At 43.9% G+C, this 11,412-nt stretch overlaps 1 protein-coding gene across 1 annotated transcript; it reads left to right on the top strand.

The window, feature by feature from the left end:
• Positions 1 to 2,593: 2,593 nt before the first annotated feature.
• On the top strand, positions 2,594 to 11,170 carry RD3 (retinal degeneration 3). The gene is made up of 2 exons (XM_009075647.1): positions 2,594 to 2,902; positions 10,873 to 11,170. Exons 1-2 carry the CDS (start codon positions 2,607 to 2,609, stop codon positions 11,168 to 11,170), a joined length of 594 nt encoding a protein of 197 aa, XP_009073895.1. The 5' UTR covers positions 2,594 to 2,606.
• The last annotated feature ends 242 nt before the right edge of the window (positions 11,171 to 11,412 follow it).

Here is an 11,412-nt window from a genome sequence, read left to right on the forward strand (position 1 = left end):
ATTCGAGAAAAGCCTGAAATAATTTCAAACTTGGGACACTGTACAAACTATCCAGGTTTTTGGAGTATTTTCCTTTAATGGTGTGACATATTTACATAGTATGAACATTTTTGAAAGAGAACAAGGCTACATTATGACAAGTGATAAAGGCATGAAAGCAACTGAAGGATCCTTCTCACCTGATGCAGATGGAGATGGTTTTCCTTCCCAGTGTGCAAGCTCAAATCAAAAGCACATTTTTCTCCCTTTCATGCCTCTCTTCATGGCTGTGTCTCAACAGTGAGGATTTGCTCAGGCCCTGCAGAATCAGACTCTTTAATCCATTGCCCTCATGTTAACTTTTGACGCCATGTCCTGATTGGGCTGCTGCCAGGAGTAGCCTTTCTGTAATCCCAGCTGCAATCATTATTTGTGCCACCCCTTCTCCCTGGGGACTAATGAAAGGTAGCAGCAAGGCACGTAAGTGCACTGTGTGAAGAAACAGATGCTGTTTTGCTCCTGTTCAGGTCCCTAGTGCCTGTTTTGGATTCCATTGTGTTTAAATACAAGTACAATAGGTAATAACTTTTTCCATGCACTGTCCTCCTGAAGTGACAACATGAAGGGATTGGCTGGGTGGGGAGTTAATTCCATCTTTTGCTGAGCTGATTGATGCAGTTTGTTCTGCCTTCTAAGTGCTAGGTAACTCCCCAGCAGTAGAAACCTCTTGCTTAGAAGTAATAACAGTTTAAACCTTGGTGTGCTCTCAGCCCAACCTCAGTTCCCTTGGCACTTGTGGCAGTGCTGAAGGATTGCTCTTGCAGCAAAGCTAGTAGCTGGACTTGAGCCTGTAGAAGATGGTGTAGCCACGTCTGCATGCAACAACACACTCGCTAAGCAATGATTAAAGCTCAGCCTGGCTTTGTAGCTAATGCTCCTGTGAGTACTACTCAAATATGGGTGAGCTCCACCATGTTACAGTAGCAGCAGCAAACCTACCCAGGTGTATTTGGTTTGTGTGGCAAGATTCTGGTAGTAAGGGGGCTACAGGAGTGGCTTCTGTGAAAAGCTGCTAGCAGCTTCCCCTGTGTCTGACAAAGCCAACACCAACCAGTTCCAGGGTGGACTGACCACTGGCCAAGGCTGAGCCCTTTAGCCCAGGTGGTAGCACCTCTGGGATAACACATTTGGGGGGAGGGGGAAAAGAACAATAGCAGCTGGGAGACAGGAATAAGAATATGGGAGTAGCAACAGCTCTGCAGACCCCAAGGTCAGTGCAGGAGGGGGAAGAGGTGCTTCAGGCAGTACAGCTGGGATTTCCCTGCAGCCCATGGTAAAGACCATGGTGAGGCAGAATGTCCCTCTGCAGCCCACAGAGGTCCACAATGGAGCTGATATCCACCTGCATCCCGTGGGGGATCACACACCAGAGCAGGTGGATGTCCAAAGGAGAACGTGACCCCACGGGAAGCCCAGGCTGGAGCAGGCTCCTGGCAGCACCTGTGGCCCTGTGGGGAGAGCTGGAACAGGTTTTCTGGCAGGACTTGTGACCCTGTGGGGCACCCACACTGGAACAGACCATTCCTGAACAACTGTCCCCTGTGGAAGTAACCCATGCTGGAGCAGTTCATGAAGAACTGTAGCCCCAGAGGGAAAGACTCACATTGGGGAATTTCATGGAGGACTGTCTCCCATGGGAGGGACCCCATGCTGGAGCAGAGGAAGAGTGTGAGGAATCCTCCCTCTGAGGAGGAAGCAGCGTCAGAAATGTGTGGTGAACTGACCACAACCCCTATTACCTGTCCCCCTATGCTGCTGGGTGGGAGAAGGTAGAGAATTCAGGAGTAAAGTAGAGCCCAGGAAGAAGAAAGGGGTGGTGGGACAGTGTTTTAAGATCTGGGTTTATTTTGCATTATCTTACTGTGATTTCATTAGTAATAAACTAATTTACCCAAGTCAAGTCTGTTTTGCTCATGATGGTAACTGCTGAGTGGTCTCTCCCTGTCCTTATCTTGACCCATGAGCCTTTTGATGTATTTTCTCTCCCCTGTCCTGCTGAGGGGAGTGATAAAGCAGCTTTGGTGGGCACTTGGTGGACACAAGGGTTAACCCACCATACCAGGTCACCTATTGTGCCTCCTCCCTAGGGATCTCCCGGATAGTTTGACTCCATGCATTGAGTTTCTACATGTTAGGATTCTGCAAGTTTGTGGCCTCCCATGAGGGTTCACACAGGTGAGCCTAACCCCAACTCTTCTGTGTAGGTAGGACTATGCTTCCCCAGCCTAACTTGTAGGGAGCAAGGTATCCTTGTAACCTGACTTAAGATGTAAGGACTGTGACTCATTTTAATTACACAGTGACTGGAAGTTAAGGGAGACTGTGCCTCTTCATCCTTTGTCTCACCCTCTGCCCAAGTTGGCTGTTATGGGTAAGGTTTCTTGAGGTGCTCAACATCAACTAGTTCCAAGTGGCTAAACCAGTAAGAGTTTTATATGAACAACAGACTAGAGGGCAGATGTGTGTGGGGCAGAATGTTCTTGGCTGAGGTGTGTTTATGATGGTACTATTCTTTTTCTCTCCCTCCCTTCCCTCAACTCGCTTCCAGTGAAGACACACAGAGCACCATGTCACTGGCATCCTGGTTCAGGTGGAATGACCCCCCAAACCGCATTTCCCAGAGGAATCCCACAGAAATGGTGGTTGAAACACTAATGATGGAGCTGACCTGGCAGATCAAGCAAGCAGAGAAGCAGCAGCGAGAGCGGGAGAATGAGTATCGCAAGATCAAGACTGGGGTGGACTACGGCTGGCTCATCAGCCAGCCAAAGCAGAGCTATGACATCAGCCCAGGAGAACGGCTGCAGCTGGAGGATATGTGTACCAGAATACATCCTTCCTACTGTGGGCCTGTCATACTCAGGTACAGGAAAAAATGTGGTGATACAGACCTTTCCCCCTCTCCTCTTTATGATAGGCAAGGAGTGAGAGTTGCTAGGACCAACAGAACCAAAATTTGACATCCTGGATCATGTCATGCTGGGACAGTGTCTTTGTGGAAGAAGGGAAATCTAATGTTTTAAGTCAGTTTAACGTGACATCATTTCCTCCAAGAAATTACTAAATGCCACTTCCCTCTGAGATTGGCTTAAGTACTTTATGCTCCTGAATAGCCAGAGCAGCTTTATCTTGCTCAATGAACAGTTACTGTTTCAGTATTGTGATGGCTTTTGCTTCAGACTTTAGAATCTTAGAGAAATTGAGGCTTAAAAGGACCTCTGGAGGTGAGTACTTTGACCTCCTCCTCAGAGTAGGGCCAACTTCAAAGTGCCTTGTCCTGTCTATTGTTAAATATCTGAGGGTGGAGATTATATAGCCTCTGAACAACCTCCTTGGGTGTTTATCCACTCTCATTGGAGCCTTCACTCCTTGATTTAAGCTATCCAGCAGGTCTATTGAGGCAGTGTTCAAACTAGCCAAAAGGTGCTATTATTTTTTTCCAGCCTGTAAGCCAGGTATTGCCAGAGAAAGTAGGGACTGCATGCATCTCCCTCCCTTGCCCTCCCTCCACACCCTTGATACGGAGTAGGATGCAGGTGGAGCATATAGTTGGCTTGAAGAGCTAAGTGGTGCTTCTGCCTTCTGCAGTGTACATGTAGACACAGCCTCTTGGACTTGCTGTTGAGCCTTTCAAGTGCTAGACATAGGATTGCTGCTTGCCAGCTGAGTAACCTTCTGTGAAAACGCCTTTGGAAATTGATCTAAGTCTGCTGTATCATCCAAACTGGAATGGAGGAATGTGGCTCTTTTCCTAAATTAAACCCTCACACTTAGCACAGTGCAGGGGAGGAATAATGACTCCGAAGCTCACCTTAGCCAAAGTGAAGTTGTGAAATTGGCCTTTATAATCCACTTCCCCTATTCTAACATGTACTGCAGTTGGGATTAGAGAGAAGACAGTCCTTGCAGGCCAGGAACAACTGAGTTCTCAGCACCCTGCAGTCCCTCACTGCATATGCTGGCACCTATTGTCCCTTGAACAAATGAATCTACAGCTCCTGAACTACAGCTGGTCCTCTGTCTTGCATGGGTGTAGCCAGGAAAGTATGTCAAAGCTATCTCTCTAGCCCTCATCTTCCCTGAGGCTTAACCTTGGAAGCAAGCTGGCACAGGGCTTTGGCTCTTGCAAAGGTTGCCATGGTGGCAGAATTGGAAATTTGGGATCATTCAGTGGCCAAGTTGTCAAACTGGTCAGTAGTCAGAGTTTGCTGGGAACAGCACCTGCTTTGTATGTGTATAACTCCAAGTTATGCTGTAAACAAGCCACTTCAAACACCTTGGGCTTCAGAGTTATTTTCACCATCCCCAGGGCCACTGAGCAAGGCCTGTCTGACAAACAGGTCATTTCCATGAGAGCAGGTTTCAGTCCCTGGAGCTGGGAGGCTCCAGGGTTCATACTTCAGAAAAGTTCATACTTTAGAAAAGTATTAAGCTCAGTCATATGCAACCTGGTGCTGCTCTGCTATTTTGTTTTTTTTGTTTGTTTTGAACTGACATAGGTCATGCAAGATATGTGATTGCAGTGCAGCTTGTAGCGGTTCACGGTTGTTCAGGATTCAGCTTACTGCTGTCAGTAGATAAACGTGCTCAGCAACATTGGTGTGCTCTGTGTGGGCATGATTGAAAAAGGCTAAAACTATCCTCTTAAAACTCCTCTTACAAGTTACTACTGTAGGCCATCAGAATTTGTATCACAGTATGACTCCAGAAGTGGCATGTTTTTGTTTGTTCTATACTGCAGAGCTTGCATGGTTAGCAGAGCAGGATTTAAAAAAATGAGGCTTGCGTGACCTTTGCTGGTTCAATTACATGACTGAGAAGAGAATGTCATAGACACAAAAATGAGGAAACTGGATTGGGTCCAAGGTCTGACTGATCTGATGTTCAGTCTCTATGTGAGAATGGCATCACTGTAATGAAAAGAGCAAAGAACAAGGCAAGCAAATACAAGAGTGGACAATTACAATACCTTATATGTAGCACCCAACTTACTGTGCCTTGTAACTTGGGGACTTTTGGAGCCAGCAGTGAATCATCTGTCCATAATTGGCTGATGTGGCTGCTTCTGTTAGAAGTTTAGGTTCTGGGGGACTTTTCTCTTTCTGAACACATGTAAACTTTTAGCATTTGTGGCACTCGTAAGCAGAGTTCTACTCCTGAACTACAACTCTGCTGTAAAAAACTGCATTTTGCTTGTCTTAAACTAATATCTACTAATTTTATTCAATAATCCTTTCAACTTGTGTTGGAAACGTAAACAGCTGACTCCTTTTCAACCTTTGAACTGAGAGCTCTGTGATTCCGTGAAATCTTCACTGCTGACATGGAAACAAAGAAAAAGAAAGGGGCTTGCCACGTCAGGAGCTGAAAATGTACAGGAGAAAGAAGGAGCACGCAATTTAACTGAAAGACACACAAAATTGGATAAATTATCTTCTCAGAAAGTGAGATAAACTGGGGATTTTAGTAACTTCCCCGAAATTCCACAAGATGAGTATAACACAAATTCAACTGAAATCTCCATTTTTCCAGTGAAGTACTTCAATAACAAGATCATTGCACTGCTGACGTTTCCTCTTAAATGCTCTGTGACTTCCTATATAGCAACTTCTAGCAAAATCTACCACCAAAAATAGGTCTAGGAGCTTGCATTTGGAAATTCAAGTGCAGAGCATGTACCCTGATGACATCCTTGGTTCTGACTGGAATAGTGAACTTGATCCTTTCCCTTCTGTTTTAGACATTTGAAGAGCTGAATTCCTTTTTGATGCACTCAACAGGCACATAATACTTAAAAACACAAGTGGCATGCAACTTGCATGACTGCAGTTTGTTTTGTTTGTGTCATGCAAGGTCTCCTTTGTGAGACTCTTAGTTCAGAGTCAAAGCCAGAACAAAACGTTTTTGTATGAGTTGTCAGAGATGTCACTTCATTCCCCAAAGGTCTAAATGATTATCCAAATTGTTCTTTGTTGTGGCCACAGTCTCATCTACTGAGAGGCAATGTGTCTACAAATTTGTTTCTTTAGACATGGAGGAGGCTGGAAGGGAGCACTTCACAAATGAGGTGGGTTTTTTTCCCCAGAACCATTTTGCCTGTTTTGTATTTCAGGTAATAAAAACTTCTCTTTGAGACTCTTGTAATTCTGGAAAGACTCAAATACACTGCAAACACCATCAGATATCTGGAGACTCTGATTCACCTCATGCAAATAAAGCTATTGTGCTCAGGTGTAACTAAGCTTTAGTTTACCGGGTTGGAGATCACCGACTATTTAAAATTAAATTTGAAGGAAATGACAATGATTTTGGTGAGGTACTAAATACCTAGCTGTTGTGGTTAAACTGAACAACAGCAACAAGGCTGGTGAAGGGACTCGAGCACAAGTGCCATGAGGAGAGGCTGAGGGAGCTGGGGGTGTTCAGCCTGGAGAAGAGGAGGCTCAGGGGAGACCTTATCACCCTCTACAACTCCCTGACAGGAGGTTGGAGTCAGGTGGGGGTTGGTCTCTCCTCCCAGGCAACCAGCAGCAGGACAAGAGGGCACAGACTCAAGCTCTGCCAGGGGAGGTTTAGGTTGGATATTAGGAAGAGATTTTTTACAGAGAGAGTAGTCAGACATTGGAATGTGCTGCCCAGGGAGGTGGTGGATTCACCATCCTTGGAGGTTTTTAAGATGAGACTGGATGTGGCACTTAGTGCCACATAGTAATCACGGTAGGATTGGACTCGATGATCTTTGAGGTCTCTTCCAACCTGGTTGAATCTATGATTTTATGATTCTATGAAATAGACTAGTAGGTTGTCAATACAAAATGCTCCAATTTTGCCACCTTTACTCAGAGCTTTAGCTCTAATGAGAGCTAGCTAAGGTCTGGTTTGACTTCTTTCCCTTTCAGCAAAAGCAAAACAGTGGGGTTCTGCACAGAGAGAAGCAAAAAAACCCCTAATACAGAAATGTAAACCTGCATTTTGGTGATCTGAGTTGTTATTAATACTACAGGCTAAGAGCTGTAGTATTCTAAGGATTCTGTATAGCCGAATTGGCTTTCCTAGTATGCTTGAATGTAAGACAAACGAGTAAAATCAGAAATGGATTTATTTACAATTATGAGCTTAAGTTTGAGGGGATGTGACATGAGTGATGCAATTAGTGTGAATGCCATAATTCTTTGGGAGTCAAGGAGCCTTCTCTAGCAAAGCTGTTCACAGCATTACACTATAACCAGAATTCCTGCTTCACATATAGATACAGGAGTCAGCAGCTAATTATTAGCACTAAGCACCCCATGTTTTCTTCGAATGACTAAATCTACTTAGAGCTCCCAGTTCAGACAGGCACTCAGGAATACAGTGAACTATAAGCATATTGTTTAAGTGCAGAGATTTCCATTGGATTTAACAGGTCTTTAAAGTTCAGGCTGTACTTAGGGAACCCTCTGCACTGGAGACCTACAGAGTAACAGGCAGGTGACAGTGCTTTAAAGAAAGCACTGCCAGTAGGAGCCAAGCACAGGCAGACTCTTAAAATCTTACAGCTGTATAAGGAAAGGGGAGGGCCACCATTTAAAGAACAGATTTGTTAGAACTGTGGTTAAAACACTGGCTGGGCTGGGGAATGTGCTCATCTCAAAGTATGCCATCCTCGCCAGCCTTCTGTGCTGGTTCAAGGTGAGTTCTTATACAGTCATGTCTAAGCCTGTGTGACTTGCATAATGCATCACAGGTCAGGTACCAGCACCATCATAGTTTGTGTCACAAGTAAGATGCATAGGTAAGGAAACCCTGTTGAGGTATTTCTAGATATGGTTGTGCAGTTGCCTAGTTTGAAACTATTCCATGCAAAAGCATAAGGGCGTTAACCCGTGCTAGAAGCTAGGTGAGCCTTGTGCAATTTTGTGTGCTTAATTCCACTGAGCAGCTTTGTGTGGAGTTTGTTTCCCAAGATACATATTCCTTCATTCCTGTGGTTTCACTGTTTTCATACGCTGAGTGTTCTGTGTAGGGAGCAGACTGCTGGATCATCCTGCACATAACTGGCTTTCCTTGACAGCTGGGGAAGATGGCTTGGGTTATGTGCAGATACCTGCAGCAAACATCATCTATTTTTAAATGCACAGCCTGATTTAGCTAGATCTCGGGCCTAATAACCTGTCCTTCTTTTCTGCTGAGAAATATTTGTGGCATGCACACCTTTTGGACTTCCTATATAGGCTGTCCCTTACATAAACATGTTGGTACTGAAGTTATATGGGCATTAATAAAGGGGAAAAGTTAGTTCATTCTGTTAGGGGGCAGAAAAGGATCCCTTTTCCCTGCTACATCAGAATGAGAGTGGCTTTTCACTGGGTGACTGGCAGACAAGTCTTCTGGATTGATTTCCCTTTGTTTCTTAGACCTGCTCAAATCCATATGAAGTAGTCTTGGTGTTAGAACTGAAAAGTCAGAGGTAAATCTTAAAAACAAAAGCAGAGTTCACAAAATAACTCTTGCTGCTCTAGCTAAGGAAAGTGCAAAACCACAGATAGTTGTGAAGGTGGAAAGTTACCCTGATTTTTGAAAAACAATTTCTGCTAGATTTCCCTTTGTTTCTTAGACCTGCTCAAATCCATATGAAGTAGTCTTGGTGTTAGAACTGAAAAGTCAGAGGTAAATCTTAAAAACAAAAGCAGAGTTCACAAAATAACTCTTGCTGCTCTAGCTAAGGAAAGTGCAAAACCACAGATAGTTGTGAAGGTGGAAAGTTACCCTGATTTTTGAAAAACAATTTCTGCTAGATTGGTTGGGAGTAACTCTTGCTGCTCTAGCTAAGGAGAGTGCAAAACCACAGATAGCTGTGAAGGTGGAAAGTTACCCCGATTTTTGAAAAACAATTTCTGCTAGATTGGTTGGGAGTGTTATTAGCAACACAAAGCATTAGCCCTAGAGATCTGTGCTCAGAGGGTAAATTTGTTGCCATACCACCCATTTTCCCTCTTGTTCCCAGTCACTGGTCCTGGAACAGCCTGGCACATGCTGCTGCCTGCTCTGGAGCCACAATTTAGAAGTATGACACAGCCTTTAAAACTGGAGGCAGTGACGAGGCCTTTTGGGTGCACAATTGCCAATACAAAATAGGAGGATATACTGGTGTGTGTGTATATATATATATAATATGACAGGACCTCTCTTTAAAATACATGTGGAGATAAAATAATGGAATGACTAATTCAGTTCACCTCTGCAATATAAATTCTTTTATGGTGCTTTCCCTGGTGTAATAATAAGAATGTTGCAAAGACTTGGGTTTCTATCATCTTATCTGTCTTCTTGTCTTCTAATTGGATAAGGGAAAAATGTATTTATTATGAAAAGCCTCCTCAGAAGGCAGAAAGCAAGTTTGCAATATACAGCAAATTCCTGTAACTGCTGCTGTGTGCTAACCCTCAGCAAGACCTACTCTCTTGCCCTTATAGGTTCTGCACAATTCAGTTTGGCCTCACTATGTCCTTATTATCTTGGGTATCCTTTGGCACACCATTGAGCAGTGCAATTCCATATGCACTAAACTCCTTGTTACATTCCTAGGGCTTATCAAAAATCAAGAGGCAATATCTTACTCTATCAGCTTCTGATGATTTAGGCATCTTTCAATACAGTCCTACTGTTTTCCATCCTTGTTCAGTTCTGTTGGAGAAAAATATCAAAATGCTTGCAGACCTTATACACTTTAGCTTCCAGGAAGTACAAATACCTGGATCTTAGTGGAGTACTAGTTTAGCTCTGTGTCTGTTTGTATGTATAATTTTTATGTTAAGAAGTGAGTATTTGTTAGAGGAGTAGCCATATTACCATCTGTCATAAATGCATACTAGTACAGAACAATTAGAATATCTAGATGACCACTGTGTGAGCCTTGGAAGTGGAACCCACACCCTCCAGGCTGGGCACCAAATCACCCCATAAGGCATCAGGAATGACATGCACTCTTCTTGCCATGGCCAGTAGCCCCCTCAGTGACTTCCAAAAAACTATCCTGCTCCATATCTCATCTTCCTCACCTTCAAAAAAAATAGTGGTGATTCTTTACTTCCCTGGTATTAAGTTAGCTTAATAAATGTAAAAACCCCCTCATTTTGAGCTCTTTGCTGAGAAAGTACTGAAGTAATTCACAGCTATCTAATTAGATATGGCACTGTGCTGCCAATCAAGGTGTTATCAGCTGTGCCAGTCCATTATCTTGTAGAAATCCCTAGGAAGATGAAACACCACTTCAATGAAAGTTAAATATGAAATGACTGCCAAAGAAAGAAGAGTTTTACTGGATATTTGTTTGCCTAATGGCCACTGTGTAATGCCATGGGGAACAAGAATTTGAAACAGGGCAAGTCTAGTGGGGCTTTCCCACGTCTACCCTCAACCTCTGGTAAGCTGCAGTTCAGGGACTACTCAAGCAAGGATTTGCATTTGGACAATCATGTTTAATCAGCAGTGATGAGGACATTTTCCACAAATTTGCAAAGTACCTGGCACGGAGTTCTGGTTTAATAGGTGTTGTGTGAAAAGAGCACTTCCTTCTGTTTCAAACTTGCCACCTTTACATTTATTTGGTTCTCCCCATTATTTCTTGTGCTTACAAGAAACAGTGATTCACTGCTTCCTTACATTCTCTGGTTCGCTTGTGATTTTAGAGACCTTGAGCATATCTTCATGGCCGCTCCCTGTTGTTGTTCCCTTCAGTCCAGGGAGTCCCATTTAGCAGGAAAGTGCAAGTTCCAAGCCTAGCACAGTAATTTGGCAGCAATCTGTAATTTGATGTTTTTAATCAAAGCTGTGCCTTGACTGTGCTTTCAGATTCCGGCAAGTCGTTGCTGAATATGAACCAGAAGTGCAGGAAGTATCCCGGCTCTTCCGCTCCGTCCTGCAGGAAGCTGCTGAGAAGATCAAAGAGGAGGAAGAGGCCAAGAAGCTTGCCAGGCAATGGAACACAAAGAACAGAACCAGCCTCTCCTTAACATCATTTAAATCTCGGTCCAGGATTTCCCCATTCATCAGTGATATCAAGACCATCTCTGAGGATGTGGAACGGGGCACACAGCCCACCAGAAGGGTTTGGAGCATGCCAGAATTTCGGAGCACCAAGGATTTCTGACTCTATACTGAATAAGGTTTTTAGACAGTGATCTCTCAAAATCCCAGTTAACCCTTTTTTAGCTCTACTGTTTCTTCTTTGTTCCAGCTCTCTTTTCCTGCCTATCTCTGTGTTGCAAGCTGTGTCCATAGTAACTGCTGCTGATGCCTGCAGTGTGTGACACAATTTATTACCAAACATGGTAGCCTTTCCTTTAATTTAGTAGCTATTCACTAACCTTAAGGGCAAGGTTCAGTTACTAT

This window comes from Acanthisitta chloris, unplaced genomic scaffold (genome assembly GCF_000695815.1).
Source record: "Acanthisitta chloris isolate BGI_N310 unplaced genomic scaffold, ASM69581v1 scaffold4975, whole genome shotgun sequence".
Taxonomy (NCBI): domain Eukaryota; kingdom Metazoa; phylum Chordata; class Aves; order Passeriformes; family Acanthisittidae; genus Acanthisitta; species Acanthisitta chloris.

Coding starts and splice junctions, on each gene's coding strand:
- RD3 (XM_009075647.1), top strand. CDS start 2,607: ATGTCACTGGCATCCTGGTTCAGGTGGAATGACCCCCCAAACCGCATT. Junction 2,903..10,872: donor TGTGGGCCTGTCATACTCAG/GTACAGGAAAAA, acceptor CTGTGCTTTCAG/ATTCCGGCAAGTCGTTGCTG.